General features: G+C 42.5%; 1 protein-coding gene across 1 annotated transcript in view; it reads left to right on the top strand.

The window, feature by feature from the left end:
- Positions 1 to 17,000, top strand: part of COL6A3 (collagen type VI alpha 3 chain) — a 722,910-nt gene extending 705,910 nt beyond the window's left edge. Inside the window, 2 exon segments of the mRNA XM_030209050.1 lie at positions 13,722 to 13,892; positions 16,197 to 17,000. Of these exon segments, the coding sequence (XP_030064910.1) occupies positions 13,722 to 13,892; positions 16,197 to 16,237 (212 nt within the window). The 3' untranslated portion in view covers positions 16,238 to 17,000.
- Positions 17,001 to 20,111: the final 3,111 nt, after the last annotated feature.

The raw sequence follows: 20,111 nt of genomic DNA, 5'->3' as shown, positions 1-20,111 counted from the left end.
AATGGCCATTTGTTAATGTTGCCATTAGCAGACCATGCTATAGGCACTGAAACTATCCTTACTACCCTAGTATCAAATCTCAGAAAAGAAATTAGCATAGGGTCTAAGATCTCAATAATGCAGTTTGATATGTCTAGCAAATTCGATGTAGTAGATCATAATAGCCTACTAAACATACTAGACAACTTTGGTATATGTGTCACAGTCCACAAATGGTTTCAAGGATTCCTGAAATCAAGATCTTACAAAGAGAAAATGAAAGGAGCCTTATCCTCTCCTTGGTCACCGGACTGTAGTGTCCCTCAGGGCTGCACTATCACCCATTCTGTTTAATGTAATGATATCACCACTAGGTAACAGACTAGAAATAGCAGGATTCAAAACATTCATATATGCTGACGACGTTACTGTATACATAACCTTCAAAAGAACATTCAAGACATCTTACAAAAGGCAAAACTTGGCTTAAATTTGATGGAAACCTGGGCCTCAGAATCCAAACTAAAGCTAAATAAAGAAAAAACTAAATTCATGGTCACTACCAACCTATTTGACCAAAATGACTACAACAGTTTCACAACTGACAACACTTCATTCCCCATTGACAATAATCTGAAAATTCTAGGTATAATTATAGACAAACATTTAACTTCTGATACTCAAGTTTCCTCAGTAATCACAAAATCTTTCAGATCTGTTTGGAAACTAAAAAGGATCAGACCCTATTTCTCATCAGAAACATTCAGACTATCTGTACAATCATTAACATAATCCCAATTTGATTACTGTAATGCCATATATGCTGGCTGTAAGGAGTACCTGTTGAAAAAAACTCCAAACAGCTCAAAATGCTGCAGCCAGGTTAATATGCAAAATCTCTCGTTTTGAAAGTGCCTCCCCTTTATTAATCAAATTACACTGGCTTCCCTTCAAAGCGAGAATCACCTGCAATTATGTATCTTTATCTTTCAAATACTAAATGGCACAACTTCAGACTATATGGTACTGTTAATAAACTTACCTAAAAGAAACACTTAATATGAGGCAAGAAACTTTCTCAGACTACACCTCCCAAATTGCAAAAAAAAAGTGATCTACAAACTGTCCACTCTGCAGACTTCACTTACCTAGGAACCAAATGGTGGAACTCCTTACCTCTCAAAATAAGAAATATACAGGAATATACTAGATTCCACAAAATCCTCAAATTGTTTCTATTCAAACAAACCCTCACAAATAACAACTGCATCTCAACAGTTAATTGCCTGAATTGGTTATTACTCTATTTACAAGCTGGACCAGAGTCAAGTATTCCCTAAAAAGCAGGTAGGCAGCAAGGAAAGCAGTTAAACCTAGCCTGATGGAAAGTGTGGGGAGAGACCCAGCCTAAAATGGAATGGCCCACCTGGGTGTGACCACATGAAGGATTGTCCAAGAAGACTTTCCCTGAAATGTTTTGGGACCTTTTGGAACTGCTTATGGACTTTTGTTTATTTGAACCCTGGGTATTATCCTTTTGTTGGCGTGAATGAGTTATGTTCTTATGTGCTAGCCGCTTTAGCCTTTCCCCATAAGGAAGTCATCCCATCCCCTTTATCATTTTTTTCACCCTTCTTTGTACCTTTTCTAATTCTACTATATCTTTTTGAGATGCGGTGACCAGAATTAAACACAATATTCGAGGTGCAGTCACAACATTTTTGTTTTCCATTTCTTTCCTAATAATACCTAACATTGTATTTGCTTTCTTAGCTGCCACTGCACACTGAGCAAAGGGTTTCAACATATCATGAAGGAAGACGCCTAAATCCCTTTCCTGGTTGGTGACTCCTGATGTGGAACCTTGCATTACATAACTTTAATTAATGTTCCTCTTCCCACATGCATCGCTTTGCACTTACTCACATTAAACGTCATCTGCCATTTAAAATGCCCAGTCTCCCAGTCTTGTAAGGTTCTCTTGTACTTTTCACATCCTCTTGAGATTTAACAACTTTGAGTAACTTTGTGCTGTCAGCAAATTTAATTACCTCACTAGTTACTCCTTTAAATCACTTATAAATATATTAAAAAGTAGCAGTCCCAGTACAGACCCCTGGGGAACCACACTATCTACCCTTCTCTATTGAGAATATTGACCATTTAACCCAACTCTGTTTTCTATCTTTTAACCAGTTTTAATCCACAATAGGACACTACCTCCTATCCCATGACTCTCCAATTTCATGAGGTACTTTTCAAACACCCTTTGAAAATCCAGATACATATCGACTGGCTCACTTTTATACGTGTTTGTTCACCCCTTCAAAGAAATGTAATAGATTGGTGAGGCAAGATTTCCCTTCACTAGCTTTGTCTCATTAATCCTTGCTTTTGAGTATGCTCTACCATTTTGCCCGGCACCAACATCAGGCTCACTGGTCTATAATTTCCCGTATCTCCTCTGGAGCCTTTTTTAAAAATTGACGTTACATTGGCCATCCTCCAATCTTCCGGAAACATGCTTGATTTTAAAGATAAATTACATATTACTAACAATAGTTCCTCAAGTTCATTTTTCTATTCTGTCAGTACTTGGGGACGTATACCATCCAGTCCAGTAGATTGGCTACTCTTCAATTTGTCAAATTGCACCATTACATCCTCCGGGTTTATAGATATTTCATTCAGTTTCTCTGACTCGTCAGCTTTGAATACATTTCTTGCACGGTATCTCTCGCAAATCTTCCTCGGTGAAGACAGAAGCAAAGGAACTTAGTTTAATCTCTACAGTGTGCCCCTTTTACCCCCTCAGTCATCTAGTGTGATCTAACCAATTCTTTTGCCAACTTCTTGCTTTTAATATACCTATAAAAAAAATTTACTATGTGTTTTTGGCTCCAACGCAAATATTTTTTTCAAAGTCCCTGTTTGTCTTCCTTATCAGCGCTTTGCCTTTGATTTGCCATTCCTTATACTGTTTCTTATTATTTTCCAGTTGTTCCTTCTTCCATTTCTGAAGGATTTTCTTTTAAATCTAATAGCTTCCTTCATCTCACTTTTAACCATGCCAGCTGTCATTTGGTCTTCCTTCTTCCTTTTTAAACACGGAATATATTTGGCCTTGGCTTCCAGATGGTAATTTTGAACAACATCCATGCCTAAATTTAATTTTTGACCTTCGCAGCTGCTCCTCTAAAGGGTTTTTTTTTTCAACCATTCTTCTCATTTTATGATAGATCTTCCTTTTTGAAAGTTAAATGCTAACATAGTGGGATTTCCTGTGTATACTTACTTCAAAGCTAATAGCAAATCCGATCAATAGATCACTGTTATCAAGCGGCCCCAGATCATGCGCTCCACTAATGCTAAGTCTAGAATTTTCCTTCTTGTTGGCTTCTGTACCAGATGCTCCATACAGCAGTCCATGATTTCATCAAGGGATTTACCTCCCTAGCATGCCCGGAGGTTACATTTACCCAGGTAAATGAGTAGGTAATTGAAATCCCCATTAGTATTGTGTTTGCCCAGTCTGTTCCGCCTGGCCAGGTGGACGGTAGTACATTCCTATTACTATCCTTTTCCCCTTGAACATGGCATTTCAATCCCATAAGGATTCCAAGATGTGGGGTTTTTTTCTGCAAAACTTTTAATATATTTGATTCAAGGCCCTCCTTAACATACAAAGCTACCCCTCCACCAATTCGATCCACTCTATCACTACAATATAATTTGTACCATTGATTGACAGTGTCCCACTGGTTATCCTCCTTCCACCAGGTCTCAGAGATGCCTATTATATCAAATTTTCATTTAGCTCAATAAATTCCTTACTCTCCCCTCTTATTTCTTAGGCTCTGGCATTCGCTTATATACATTTCAAACTAGGTTTGTTGTTCCTATTTACATCTTGCTGTCAACGCTTCACACGAAACACTGGATAGTGAGCCCTTGGGCTACTGCCGAGGGCGGCAGGAGGAACACCCACCGGGAACAGGCAGAACCCAGATAGACCGGTACCCTCCAGACTGGAGCGGCAGATCCAGAACAGAAGCCACAGCAGAGAGCAGGAAGATAGTCCACAACCAGCAGAGCCGTGAGCAGGGTGAATAAAGGCAAGGGTCCAGATCCAGCCAAGTTCAAAGGCAGGCGATAAAGCAAAGTCAAAGTCCAGGTCCAGGCAAAAGGTTCAAAGGCAGAGATAGGCAGAAACTGAAAGTAGCAAGGAAGTAGTAGCAACAAAGAAGACTCACCTCTGAAGAGCTCTGTTGCAAGGCAACTATGAAAGCTTCCAGGTGTTAATAAAGGCAAAACAGCCAGGGAGGGTCGACCAGTACAGAAACTGCTTAGTTCCAAAAGGCTCAAGACCAACTGGCAGGCGAAAATACGGACCGGACCGGCATGACTTCTGGAACCGGGAAACCACAAACAGACAGTCCATTGCGACCACCAGGTCTGACCTCCAGGGGGCGAGATGAATGAGAGCATGAACCAGGGGCACAGTCATACACTTGCTCAGTAGTTGACAGTGTTAATTTGCAATCTTTTATCTGATTTTTATTTAAGGACACCTGATCTACTATGATCTCTCTACCAACCTTGCTGTCGGGATACCCTGTCTTCGATGTTTTGATGATATCTTTGAAAGATAGCTTGTTCTGAGCCATGCGTTTTTGATTGACTGTTGGCCATCCCCCAGTTCTAGATTAAAAGCTGCTCTATCTCCTTTTAAATGCCATGCCAGCAGCCAGGTCCCACCCTTGTTAAGGTAGAGCCCATCCTTCTGGAATAGGCTCCCCCTTCTCCAGAATCCCCTTACAATCTAAAACCCTCCTCCCTGCACCATCACCTCATCCACGCATTAAGACTCCGGAGCTCTGCCTGTCTCTTGGCCCCTCCGCGTGGAACGGGTAGCACTTCAGAAAATGCTACCCTAGAGGTTCTGGATCTGAGCTTGCTACATAAGTGCCAAAACTGCTTCCAGAAACTCTCTCCCACATTTTCCTATTTCATTGATACCCACATGTACCAAGACAGCCAGCTTCTCCCCAGCACTATCTAAAATACTATCTAGGTAATGCGTGAGGTCTTCCACCATCGCACCAGGCAGACAAGTGACCAGATGATCCTCACGTCCACCAGCCACCCAGCTATCTACATGCCTAATAATTGAATCACCAACTACAACAACCATCCTAACCCTTCCTCCTGGGCAGTAGCTCCTGGAGACACATTCCTCGTGTGAGAGGATATTGTATCCCCTGGTGTGCTGGTCCTGATAGTGTTCTGGTCTCTGTTGACTTGCTGTAGTTACCTTTTGTGTTTCCTCTCTACTAGGTGCCCATCCTAGGAGGAAGGGGGGTGGTTAATCTCTTCCACTTTTCAGCAATACACCGCCATTAATCCATATAGACCCAGAAAGGTTTTCTTCCGGTGACCCAGAGTGGAGGAGCACGCATGGTCTTTGGATTGGATGTTACTCTTTCCCCTACAGATCATGACCTGCCACCATGTCTGTCGGCCCTGGCAACTTTGGAGCAGTGGCGTAGCCAGACAGCCAATTTTGGGTGGGCCTGAGCACAAAGTGGGTGGGCACAAAATTTCCGTCCCCCCCCCCCATCCCGCACCTTCCCAATTCAAAATATAAATCCTTTAGGCCGTGAGGTCCCCAATCTCTTTCTAGCGGAAGGCCTCCAGTAAAAGAGGCCCAGAACTCCTCTCCACCAAGCCACATAGGCAGCAGCACTCCTCGAGTCACTGATGCCAGCACCCATACATGGCTTGTTGTCAGTGGCTCCAGGATGCTGCCCCATCTGCCAAGCTCAGTAGAAGCACCTCTGGCAGGGCTTGTGAATCCCCCACTAGGTCAGGGCTGCCTTTAGCCATGCTGGGTGACCAGGGCAGAAAATAAAGCCCCTCCCCCCAATTCCCTCTCCTCATCTGCCCTTAAAGTCACACTGACAGACCGTCACAAATTACAGAACAAGGGATCACAAATTAGAAATAAAACTATATAGACAAAATTGAACTGGGAACCTCAGCAATGTACTGCCAACACTGGAGAAAAAAAAACCCAAAACAAAACAAAAGCATATTTCCTTTTCTACGTAACACCATAAAAAGACATCCACTATACAACATTTCCCAAGTTAACATATTCCATTTAAAATATCAAAGTAAAATGATTTTTCCTACCTTTATTGTCTGGACATTTTATTTTTCCATCATGTGTTTCCAATTTCTCTTTCCCACTTTCCTGTCTGTCTTCTACTAATTCTTCAAAGCGGTTGTCCATTTGTCTTTTTTCTCCTGTCGTTTCATTTCCTCACTACACCTACCTCTGAAATATTGATCCTTCCATTTTAGCTCTTTCCTTTCTTTTTTTTTCTTTTCTGCCTCTGTACATTCAAATTTCATCCTCTTTCTAAATCTTTTCCTTCTTTTTACTTTTCAGATATCACATTTCCATCTCCTTTCACCCACTAGTTCTCCCATTCCCCATCTCTCTCCTTCTCAGCCTTCCATTCCCTTCCATCTTCGATCTAGCACGCCATTACCATATTTCTACCCCCTGTGATCACTATTCTCTCATTTTTTTCCTTGCCATCTCCACTCCCTGGGCCTCTCCCCATGCTTTCCCACCATTCCCAGTGTCTCCCTCCCTCCACCCTTCCAGCCCAGCATCTGTTCCTCTTTCTACCCTGTAGCCTGATATTTCCCTATCCCTTTTACCTCCCATCACCAGCAATCTTCCTGTCCCATCTCTCTCCCCTCCCCCATTGTCCAGCATTTTCCCTTTCTCTTTCCCTACCATCCATGTCTATCTTCTCTCCCTGGATCCATCTTCCCTCTTTCTCCCCCTCCCTCACTTGGGCATCTATCCTTTTCTCCACCTTCATGTCCAACTTTTCTCCCTCTCCCCTGCCTTGAGCCCTGGTTTGACATCTCTCTCTACCCCATCCCCCCCCCCTACCCACCAATCTCTCCATCCTTCCTTTCCCTCGCCTCAATGCCATGTTCAACATTTCCCCTCTCACTCTCCCTTCCACTTCCATGTCCAACACGTTTTTTTCTCTCATGCCCTTTCCTCCCTCTCCCCATCCCTCCCATATCCAACAATTCTCCCTCTCTTTCCCCTTGCAGCATCTCTCCGTCCTCCCCCCACCTAGCTTCTACCCTGTCTCACTCCCTCATCCCAACAGTGCTGCTGTCTCCCCCCCCACACACACACACAAACAAACAAACAAACCAACCACCCTCCAGCATGTGCCTGCAACTTTGTCCCATCCCTTTCCCAGCCACCACTGGCACGCTGGCTGCAGGCCCTCTTTCCCCTCCCTCCCTCCCCCCCCCCCTTCGGGCAGCGCAGTGTAACACTGTAGCAAAGCTGCACCGGGTCCGTCCTTCCTACCGCTACGCTGCTGCCGTCCGGCTCCATCTTTGTCTTCTGCTGCTTATCTGCAGCGGATCGCGCGCTACCAGGCTGTCGTATGCTGCCTGCGACTGCTTCCTCTGCGCTGGCCTCGCCTAAGGGGGGCGGGGCCAGCGCAGAGGAAGCAGTCGCAGGCAGCATACAGACAGCCTGGTAGCGCGCGGATCCGCTGCAGATAAGCAGCAGAAGAACAAGAGGAGCCGGACGGCAGCAGCGTAGCGGTAGGAAGGACGGACCCGCGTGCAGCTTTGCTACAGTGTTACACTGCGCTGCCTGAAGGAGGGGGAGGGAGGGAGGGAGGTGGAGGAAAGAAGGCCTGCAGGGGTGCCGGCAGCAGATCAATTATTTTGGCCGCGGCGTCTCTCTCTGTACCGTTGCTGGGTGGGCCTGAGCCAAGTGGGTGGGCCCAGGCCCACCCAGGCCCACCCGTGCTACACCCCTGCTTTGGAGAGCGAACCCATTGGTGCTGGTGGAGGTGTGAACACCACTAGCGCCCAGTTTTAACCTTCATGCCAGGAGAGAGGCGTTCATGACGGTTTCTTTAGAGATCATTTGGTTAGCTCTCCAGAAGACGGACACTGCAGTAAACAAGTCTGCTGAAGATGTATCATCGCTGATGAGTAAAGTTGATTCCCTTGCAAACAGCTTGGAAGGGGTTAAAATAGACTTTTTGGCTCTAATTGAAAATGTCAAGATGATATTAACTCACTTTGAGATCTAACTACATCTATTGTTAAGAATAAGACTGTATTACATAAAAAGTTAATTTATTTTTGTTACATTTGTACCCCGTGCTTTCCCACTCATAGCAGGTTCAATGCGGCTTACATATTATATACATTTACTTATTTGTACCTGGGCATTGGAGGGTTAAGTGATTTGCCCAGAGTCATAAGGAGCTGCCTGTGCCTGCAGTGGGAATTGAGCCCAGTTCCCCCAGGACCAAAGTCCACCACGCTAACCACTAGGCCACTCCTCCACTCTTTAATAGAAGGCTTAATCTCCGCTTGTTAACTTTCCAAGGTCTCCAGCTCTCTCTCCTCTTGAGGTTTTTAAGAGATACCTAATTGAGATTCTTAAATATGCCTTAGAAGCTATTAAGGTAACCCACAGGGAGGGTGAGATGGAAAGTTGATAGGACTGAAGAGCAAGAGGGTTCAATTTGAGTGGGCACACAGAAAAGAGAGAGAGAAAATGTCAGAGATGTATGTATTGAGGGAATGGAAGAAGATAGGAGGAAATGGAGAACGGACAAATGGACAGCGCCCCCTGGAAAGAGAGCAGAACAGACAGAAAAGCAGAAAAGAGAATCTGGGGCCAACATGCTTAGGAAAATAAGTATACAGACAACAAAGATAGAAAAAAGGTATTTTATTTTGAATTTATTAGATGGAGTATGTTAGCTTTGGGAAATGTACATCACGGATGTCTTGTATTTTGCTGGAAATGCATTTCTATTTTTATTTCTCATATGTTGGGGTACATGGCTAGTTTGACTTCTTGGGCTTCCCAGTTCAATTTTTGTCTTCATATTTGTATTTCAAATTTGTGCTCCTCTGTTCTGTATTTGGTGAGGGTTTGTCTGTGGTTTTGCGTGAAAGAGGGTTTAGGACCCAGTAAATCTGGGCAGGGTCGCCAAGGGTGGGATAGGGGGGAAAATTCCTTGGAACCAGCCTTCAAGGGGGGGGGCACGGCACTTGCAACGATTCTTCCTGCCTGCCTGCTTTCCGGGACTGTCTCTCTTCTTCTGCTGCTGTGTGCCAGGACCTGAATGATTGTATTAATGCAATAACCAGGTGACCCAGGTTATCACGTTAATGCAATTATCCAGGTCCATGCACACAGGAGCAGGAGAGAGACAGACCGAGGGGAGAGCAGTCAGGACACAGGACGGTAAGGGGGTGGGTGGGTGGCCCAAATGTGGGGAGTGACCTGAGTGGGAGGTGTGGCGCAGCAGCCCAGGTGGTGGAGGGGCTTGGCCGGCCCTAAATCTGAGTCATGGTCATCCAATTTCAGTGATACCACTTGTAGGAAAGGTTTTGGAGAAGGTTGTTTTAAAGCAATTGTAAGATTTTGTGTGGGGAGTTGGGTATCTCGTCCTTTCAATTTGGGTTTCGCCAAGCACATGGTGTATAATCATTGTTGGTTTCTACAGTGGATGTCTTGAGGAGAGGTATGGATGTTGGTAAGAGTTTTTGTGTGGTATCTTTGGATATATCTAGTGCGTTTCATTCTGTAAATTTGGAGCTCTTGTTTTTGAAGTTGTAACAGTTGGGAATGAGTAGATATATACTTATCTGGTTTTCATCCTATTTATTGAGATGTATATTGTGTGTGAAGAGTGGGGAGCCAGTATCTCAGGATGTGTGTGTGTGTGTGAATTGTCAGTGCCCTGTCAGCACTCCTATTTAATATCTATATGGCATCACTAGAAAAGGTGAGTCGGGTGTGTTTTACCTTATATATGCTGATGATGTGCAATTTTTCTTCCAGACTGATGAGTGGGGGGATACATTGACTGCCCAGTTGAAATTGTATATGGATAGAGTACAAGTATGAATGTCTGAACATGGTTTGATGTTGAATATAGCTAAAACAGAACTTATGATTGTGGGGAGATCTGAGGAAAAGCTTTGGCCAGAGTGTTTGTGTGTAAATGGTGTGCAGTTGGATGTTGCAGAAAAGAAATTAAATTATTGGGGTTTGTGTTTGATTCTAAGCTCTCTGGGAGTCTTTTACTAAGCCACGTAGCGTTTTTAGCTTGCAGTAGAAATCAGCTGGCAGTAACACACTGAGACACCCATAGGAATATAATGGGCGTCTCGGTATTTACCTCAAGCTGATTTCTACCGCGAACTGAAAACACTACTGCAGCTTAGTAAAAAACCCTATCAATGCAGAATCAGGTTGTGAAGGTCATTCAGCCTTCTTTTGCACAGCTTCATATATTGTATAAATTTAAACCTATGTTGTCATAATATGACTGTAGGAGTATACTACATAGTATGCTTCTCTCCAGATTGGATTACTGCAATGTTCTGTACCTCAGGCTGTCTAGTGCAAGGCGCAGGGCATTGCAGTTGGTTCAAAATGCAGCAGCAAGAATTGTAGCTGTGTGTTCTAAGTTTGAGCAGATAAAACCTGTGCTAAAGCAGTTGCACTGGCTTCCTGTGCTTTATTTATTAGATTTTGCTCACACCTTTTTTAGTAGTAGCTCAGGTGAGTTACAATAAAGTACACTGGATATTTCTCTGTCCCAGGAGGGCTCACAATCTAAGTTTGTACCTGAGGCAATGGAGGGTTAGCAGCAGTGGGATTTGAACTGGCTACCTCTGGATTACAAAACCTAGTGCTCTAACCACTAGGCCACTCCTCCACTCTTGGAGCTGATATAAAGTCTTGGTATTGATTCATCAAGCATTATATTTAGGCACTCCGTTTTATTTGCTCAATCGTTCGTGCATATTGTCTACAGTGGTCATTACGTTTAGAAAATGATGCGCTTATCTTTGGACACGGTAGCAAAAGTTGTTATGCTATATGCGTTTGTCTGATTTTTGATGTTGGGATTTCGCTATAGAATACCCTCCCTGGACAACTTCATTTGCGCAGCAATGTGGTCAGTAGAAGAAATTGTTTTTACTATGTATGTTATTTTTGTAAACGCCTAGATTATTGTCGACATAAATGGTTTTTTTTTAAATAAATAAATAATAAATGTGTGTTATATGTTGTATGTAGTTCTGTGTAGCACTCTGTAGCAGGCCCCACATGTTCTGTTTTATACCAGTAGTAGTGTATTGATGTCTAGAACCCAGTGTAAAATTGTTGGGCTGCCTTTTCTTAAGTAGGGTTCATGTTGTTTGAATTAAGGAATTAATGCTACTGTTACATGGTAGGTTTCCTACATGTATGCTGAGTTGGGATTTTTCAGGTTTTGTATTATTCACAGATGGCAATAAAATCAGAATATATTAGCTAATATTTTGTATGGACACTTCCGTGGAGAAAATGTGCTAGTATAATCTGAATCTGTTGTTGGGGGGTTTGTGGATGCAGAGCATGTTTACATTTAATTCATAAAACCTGCCATACTGTATAAGACTAAAAGTCCTTGAGGATCATGTATGAAGTGTGTCATGTGTGCAAACAATGTATTTATTATTTATTTATTAGGATTTATTTACCACCTTTTTGAAGGAATTCACTCAAGGCGGTGTACAGTAAGAATAGATCAAACATGAGCAATGACCATTAGGTGTGTCTCAACTGAAAAAAGATTGAGAACCACTGCCCTAGAGGAAACATCTGTAACATATATGATACAGATGTTTAAATACTTGAAAGGTATTAATATACAAACAGATCTTTTTCAGAGATGGGGAAACTAAAGGACATGAAATGAGGTTGCAGGGTGGATTGGATTGGATTTATTTAGTTGATATACCACTAAATACCAAAGTTTTAAAGCTGTGTGCAGAAAAATGTAAATTACATAAAATCATAATACAAACACAACCTCCCTAAATATACAAATTATTACAATAAAGCTATATCAGACAGAATAACAAAAAATCTCCACAGAAATTAGAATAAAAAATCCAGGTTTTCAATACTTTATGAAAGCCTAGATAACTTGGCATGCTAGTAACATTAGCAGGCAACAAGTTCCATAAAGTGGGTCCCATATAGCTGAAAGCTCTTTTCCTTGTAGAGATAATTTGATCATCTGAAATGAAGACAACTGTAATAAACGGCGTTGAGAATGAATGCAAAAAAAAAAAAAAAAAACCTCTGATGCTTTTGTTTAGCCAAATTTCTGAAAGGTCATTTTGGAGTATCCAAAAAAGAGCCCTTAAAAACAACGCAGTGTCTTTAAAAACAATTCTGGCAGAAACAGGCAACCGTGTAGTTCTTTTCATTATAGATGTCACGTGATCAGTTCTCCTTCTATCACCACCAGACGTGCTGATACAGAGAATTACAATGATCAATTCTACTTGTAACAATACATGTATTAATTTGATCAAGTTGGACTGAGTCAGAAGGGACTTAAGCTGCCGAATTTGTCTCAGTGCTTTGAAATTTGATGAACAAATTAACCAAGAGTTAGTATTTCATCTTTGAGAGGGATTTGATGACCCCCCACCCCCAGTGAAGGGGAGACGTTAAAGACCTATTCCTGCAAGAAATCCAAATAGCAGCAGATTTATCAATATCAAAAATTAGATCACACAAACATCCCCACAAACATCCTGCTAGACTATGGAATGCTTTGAAGTCCCCATACACATCTCCTATCCACCCTGCTAGACCATCTTTGAGTGACTGTTAAATACACTGTCAGCTAACACATTTGCTTATTTCTGATCTGATGAAGAAGGGCAACCTTCGAAAGCTAATCAAGAAATGTATTAAGTTATGTCCAATAAAAAAGGTATCATCTTATTTCTTTTCCATATTTTAATTTTGTTTGATTTCTATTGATTACCTTAAAATAGTGCACAATTAGTGTGCACTGACAGGCAAATTGATGCAAAACACGTTATTGGGTTTCAAAGTGAGCCTTTTTTCCTGCATTAAGCATGCATTAGAACTTAGGGGTCCTTTTACAGATCTGCAGTAAAAAAAGTATTCTGCAGTAGTGTTGGCTCATGGGATCACTGCGTGCAAAGGCCACTTTTTACCACACCTGTAAAAAGCCTTTTTTTTTCCATTGGCATCCTTAACATGCGACCACTACTGCCTGAGCCCTTACCGCCACCTATTTACTTGACAGTAAGGACTCATGCAGTAATCAAGCAGCATGCGAAATAGCGCGCGGCAAGAACAGAAATACCGCAGGGTGCCTGGACATGTCGGCGGTGGTGCTGTATTGCACCATACCACCCTTTAGTAAAAGGGCCCCTTAATGCGTTATAGTAAAGAGCCCCTAAATTTGTCTACTACAACCTCTCACCCTTATCACTGATTACAGCTCATTTTTAAAACACTGCATCTTATATGAGAACTGAATTTATTGCATAAATGATTTTTCTTGATAATAATTCTTTCAGATATTGCCAGAAAACAGTAGCTAGAGATGAATAAACTAGATAAGTTTTACAAAATAATTTTTTAGTATGCCTAGCAAGACATTTTACAACTGAAAATCTCTTGAAATCTCTGAGGTGTGATTTCTCAGTGTTACCTATGTTTTAGGTTCATTTTTTTCTGTAACGACATAAAGCAAAAAAGAATGCACTGAGCTAAAGATGATGGCATTCTGATCATGCAATAAGATCATTGTTTTTACATTTTTTGTTTGCAGGTAGTGATATCTGTGAACTTACAAAAGAGGAGGGAACTTGCAGAGAATATGTACTGAAATGGTACTATGATCCACAGACCAAAAGCTGTGCCAGATTCTGGTATGGTGGTTGTGGCGGAAATGATAACAGATTCAACACGCAGAAAGAATGTGAAAAGGCTTGTATACCTGGTAAGTTGTATTCCTTCCATATTAGACTTTGGAATGTTTGACCTATTCAGATAGAATTTTAAAGCTGAACAATCCATTTGATTTATGTTTCAAATTCTACTTGTTAGGCAGGTGGGGGGGGGGGGGGGGGGAAGTGTCATACACTTCTGATGTCTGTTTCAAAGGTATTGTGTTTTCATAGCTCCAACTTACATGAAGAGTCAGATATTTGTCTTATCCTATATAATAAAACGCACCTCCAACATTCTGAAGCTGACTGCATGGCTGAGGCATTCCTGCTCTCTGTATCCATCTCCTAAATTGACATCACGTACTTCCGGGTTCGTCACAAGCAGAAGTGACCAACCACACGAGGTTTCTCGGCTTCAGAATGTTGGAGGTGCATTCTATTAAATAGGATTGGTCAGTTCCTTGAAGCACAGCCAGAGCTCAGCGTCCTGCACAGTAACGCTCAGACACCAGAGAGAGAGGGGGGGCCTGACACCAGAGAGAGGGAGGGAGGGGGGGGCCTGACACCAGAGGGGGGGGGGGAGGTATCTCTGTCACACACACACACACACTCTCTCTCTCTCTCACACAGTCAATGTCTTTCTCTCTCACTCTCACACACTGTCTCTCACACACTATGTCTCACACTGTATCACATTCACTCTCTATGTGTCACACAGTCACTCACACACTCTCTTGGTCTCATACACTCAGTCTCACAGAGAGTCTGTGTCTCACACACACTCTCTCTCTCTCGCACACACTGTATCTGTGTGAAACACACTCTCTCTCTCTCACACTGTGTCTCACATACGCACTTGCACACACTCTCACTCTCACACACACACTCTCTCTCTCACAGACACACTCGCACCCAGACTCACTCTCTCTCTCTCTCTCTCTCACACACACACACACTCGCACATTCACTCTCTCTCTCTCTCACACACAGTCACTCTCATATACACTCTCTCAAACATACACACTCCGAGGAAAACCTTGCTAGCGCCCATTTCATATCAATAGTCATATCAATAATATCCAAAGTGTCTCATTAAGGTTTATTCTTGCCACTGTCTTGTGACACTTAGGTCATGTTGTAAACTTACCACTTAAGTAAGGGCTCCCTGGGGAAATGGCCGCACAGGAAGTGATTCACTTACCACATGGCAATTTCCTTTTTTTTTAAAAGCGTTTTACCCACTGCGGTAAAAGGGGGCCTTGGCACACAACAAATCTGTGCGCTGATGCTACCACAAGGCCACTTTTACTGCAGTTTGGTAAAGGGGGCCCAAAGTTAGGACAGAAAAAAGGCTGTCTTAACTTTATGCAAGGAGTTAGCCGAGCATCGGTTAGAATATCAACAAGTGTCCAATTAACTTCCAGGTCCTTGCCAAATGTGTTGCCATTCCATCCCTCCCCCCCCCCCCCCACTGGCCTACCTAAAGTCCCTGATGATCCAGTGGGGGATGATGGGGGCAGGAGTGAACCCCACTCACTCCTGCCTCTACTAGCTGCCTCTAGAAAATGTCTGCTGTGGCCTCTTGCCAGTGGCATAACCATGGGTGAGAATAGGTCCACCCACTTTGAGTTCAACAGTGCCCAACAGTGGTATAGCTGTGATGTGGCCTGCCTGCTGAAGACTCCTGGCATCTCTCCCTCCCCTCTCCCACCCAGGCAACTCATACAGGCTGTTCGTGCTGGCCCTGAGCCTTCCCTCTGATGCAGCTTCTTGTTCACAGAACCACAAGCTGCATAGGAGGGAATGCTCAGGGCCAGCATGAACAGTGGATATGAGTCACTGCTGGTGAAGAGCTAAAGGACTTAAAAGGTACTGGGAGGTTGGGAGAATGAAGTTAAGAGACCCCTGATTACCTAGGGAGGAGGGGAGGGAGAGATGCTGGGCAGGGGGGTAGGGTTGCTGTGGAAGCCCTTATTTCCACAATGGGTGGCGGTAAGGACTCCCTGCTGCATGGCCATGCGGTAAGAGTTCTCTTACCGCATGGCCATGTTTGTCTGGGAGCTTTTTACCCGCTGAGATAAAAAGGGCCCTGGCATGCGGGAAAAATGGCCCCTGCCGCTAGTGTGGTAAAAGGACCCCTATATAATTTATGCATATTCCTTATCAGTGAAACAGATCCAAGTCATACTAATTACATTCAAAGAAAAGATTCAAATATAATTGGTGATTCTTATATTTATAGCTTTTTTTAAGCTTCCTTTATCTATGTAAACTGACCATGTGTTAATACAGCAAAAGAACAAAAAAGAAAACATTAAAGAGAGTAATTTTGCTTTATTGCTTTAATTTTTCAGCACAAGTTTATCCAGGAGTTATTATTGCAGTAGGAAACTAAACCACAAAACATCAACATTTACCTCTTAAAGGAGATTGAAGACAACCAGTGTCAGCAGCCTGATTCCCAAGCCAAGGATATAGAAGATTTTGCACTGCACTATTTCATGCTACACCTTCTAAGCAATCCTTGAAAACAAGTGTTTTGCTGCATGACCTATCGATATGGTGCTAATTCTTTTGTTAAAGAGGGGTGGGTGGGTTCAAATGAGTGATTAGATTCTGAGTTTAATACTGTACACATTGAAACATTATGCAATATTTACCCACTGTGGACATATATTGTGTTCAAACATGTCTAACAACTCTGTCTTGTTACCCCTCTGGACAATTTAGAACAAGAAATCAATAAACCATAGTTCTGTATGTATATTCTTCCATCATTTTCATAACTGAACACAACTTTCCATTGGAAAGCCAACTGACACATAATAGTATATGCTGATAATACAGGTACATAATTTCCAGTTTAGTTCTACTTTGGGGTTTTATTTCACTCAGTCCCAAATCAGATTGATTAGTTTTCAAACACCTCTTGCGAATGCTAATGAAAATGCAAGATTTTCTAAAATACTGATGCACTGCTGGGAATAATGCCTTGAGTAAAGAATCTGTTGATCTCAAAATAGAATAATTTGGTATTCCTTTATTATTTTGTGTTTTATACACTGGGAAAGGGATCTTTATTATTGTTTGTTTGCTGGGTTTTCTTTCTTTTTTTTAACTATAAGAAGCTTTTAAATAAAGTCAGAAAGGGGATTTGAGTTTCTGGGTGACTGGTTTTTTCTTTCCTGTATCACATAATGTCAGACTTGTGAGTTCTTGTACCAAGTAGAGCACTGCTGAGCCCGGTACTCGGACCAGGTTCTGCTTGGCGGCTGGACAACTCCGGGTTTCACCTGCACTGACTGCCGTTCCCCAGAGGTTGAGCCCCTAGGTGCGGGCAGCCTGCAGGACTTACGGGACGGAGCTGGAAGTGGGGTGATGAATGTATCGGCCAGGCAGGCAGCAGGTAAAGAGAGTAATCCAGGTACAGGCTACTGGACATTGTAGGCAGAGGAATTCCCGCCAAACACCATTTGCCAAAGAGCACACTAAAGCCACAAGGCACCGCTTGCCAAAATGCAAGCCGAGACCACCATCCACTGCTTACCGAAGCTTAAGCCAAAATCTGAACACTACTTACCAAAATATAAGGCGAATTCACCATCCACCGCTTACCGAAGTGTAAGCTGAAATCCAGAGCACTGCCTCTAGCAGGCACAGTAGGGCCTAGTTCAGTCTTAGGAAAAAAAATAAAAGAGAGAGAAGCAAGCATTATTAAATAGTTTCCATAGGGTACAACTCTTTTCCCCATAGTTTTAAACTGAAACTTTCTCTAAAGGTAGAAATTTGACATCAAAGGGTAACAAAAGATAGTAGCAAGGCCTAAACTGCCCTAAAAGAAAGTTATTTTCTGTTCTTGCCTGCAGGAGAGGTAGCACTTCTACTGACCTGAATTAGGTGTTAATGAAGGTGTGAGGAAGTAGAATATTTGCAAAGGTTACCAAGGGCAATCTGATTACTGGGCTAGTTTCAAAGGGTTTGTTTGAAACAGTCTCCTTAGAATCCAAACTTAACTTTCTTTCTGAGACATTCTGAGAGAAGAGGACATTTCTGTGGGTAAGTGACATTATTTTACTCTGTGCTTGTAACTTAAAGATTGGGTTTAAAAGAGGAATTGTAGGATAATGATAAAAATAGTTTGAATTTAAAAAGAAAAAAAAAGAAGCAGACTTTATTAGGTAGTCTCCATACCCTTTTTCCCATAGTTCTAAAACTTAAATTTTCTGCCACAGCATTAACAGATAGTCTGTAGAAGGCACAGTAGGGCCTAGTTCAGTCCTCATTTCTGCTCACCCTAGCTCAACTCTTCATTTATATTCAATTATTCTAATTGGGACAACAAGAGGGGAGTTTTCATTAGAGTTTAAATTATTTAATTAGTTTCTGAGAAGCAAACACTAAATAAATTACACCAATCTTAAGGCTCTTTTTATTCATCTGATATCCCTAGTACCTTAAGAAGCTTTAATTAAACAACTCTATAATACTGAGATGCAGACAGTGGTCCAGCTGCGAAATGGGTGCTATACAGTCTTTTGCACTGAGTGTCACATGTATGATTATCTCCCAATTGGTGAGAGGTCATTGTGTGTGCTCGATGCAATGAGCTCCTAGCTCTCAGAGAACGCATCTGTTCTCTTACGTCTAGAGTAGCAGGCTTGGAGGCGCTGAGGGAGACAGTACATAGAGGAGGCCTACAGGGACGTTGTAGAGAAGTCCCACCTCCAATCTGGCAGCTCCTGTGCTTTCTTGGAGGAGGGTGGTCTTCTAAAAGGAGAGCATCACCCTGGAGCAACTGGAAGTAATCCTGTAGCCAGGATCAGTACACCAGGGGATGCAATATCCTCTCGCATTGAGGGTGTGTCTGCAGGGTCTGCTGTCCAAGAGGGAAGGATTAGAACAGCTGTTGTTGATGATTCAAGTATTAGGCATGTAGATAGCTGGGTGGACATGAGAATCACTTGGTCACTTGCCTGCCTGTGCGAAGGTGGTGACCTCAGGCATCACCTAAATAGGATTTTAGATAATGCTGGGGATGAGCCGACTGTCTTGGTACATGTGGGTACCAATGACATAGGAAAATGTGGGAGAGAGGTGCTGGAAGCCAAATTTAGGCTCTTAGGTAGAAAGCTTAAATCCAGAACCTCTAGGTTTCTGAAATGCTACCCGTTCCAAGCGCAGGGCCCAAGAGACAGGCAGAGCTCCAAGGTCTCAATGTGTGGATGAAGCAATGGTGCAGGGAGGAGGGTTTTAGATTTGTTAGGAACTGGACAACATTTTGGGGAAGGGGAAGCCTATTCTGGAAGGATGGGCTCCACCTTAACAAGGGTGGGACCAGGCTGCTTGGCACTGGCATTTAAAAAGGAGGTAGAGCAGATTTTAAACTAGAACCTGGGGAAAACTGACAGTTGTTCAAAAACGCATGGTTCAGAACAAGGTATCTTTCAAAGATATCACCAAAACAGTGAAGGCAGAGTATCCCGATAACAAGGTTGCAAAAGAGACCATAGTAGACCAGGTGACCTTAAATAAAAATCAGTCAAAAGATTGCAAATTAACACTTTCACTAATGAGCAAGATGTAAATAGGAACAACAAACATAGTTTGAAATATCTATATGCAAATGCCAGAAGCCTAAGAAATTTTTTTTATTTTTATATTTTTTTAATTTTATTTTTTATTTGTAGCATTTGTATCCCACATTTTCCCACCAATTTGAGTTAGAATATATTGCACTAAATGAAAAATTAGATATAATAGGCATCTCTGAGATCTGGTGGAAAGAGGATAACCAGTGGGACACTGTCATACCAGGGTACAAATTATATCGTAGTGATAGGGTGGATCGAATTCGTGGAGGGTAGCATTGTATGTTAAGTAGGTCCTTGAATCAAATAGATTGAAATTCCATGTGTAAAGGGGAAAAGGATAGGAGTGTACTGACGTCCACCTGGCCAGGATGAACAGACGGATGCAGAAATATTATCAGAACTTAGGGAGGCTAACAAACTGGGCAAAACAATAATATTGGGTGATTTCAGTATTGACTGGGTAAATGTAACATCAGGGCATGCTAGGGAGGTAAAATCCCTTGATGGTACAGGACCCAACAAGAGAAGGAAAAATTCTAGACCTAGTCCTTAGTGAAGCGCATGATGTGGTGAACGAGGTAATGGTAATGGTGCTGGTGCTGGTGCTGGTGCTGGTATTGGTGCTGCTTTATAACAGTGATCATAACATGATCAGATTTGATATCGGCTTTGGAGTAC

Source organism: Microcaecilia unicolor, chromosome 7 (assembly GCF_901765095.1).
Source record: "Microcaecilia unicolor chromosome 7, aMicUni1.1, whole genome shotgun sequence".
In the NCBI taxonomy this organism is placed as follows: Eukaryota; Metazoa; Chordata; class Amphibia; order Gymnophiona; family Siphonopidae; genus Microcaecilia; species Microcaecilia unicolor.
The sequence above is the reverse complement of the archived record's forward strand: the minus strand, read 5'-3'. Positions and strand labels throughout refer to the sequence as shown.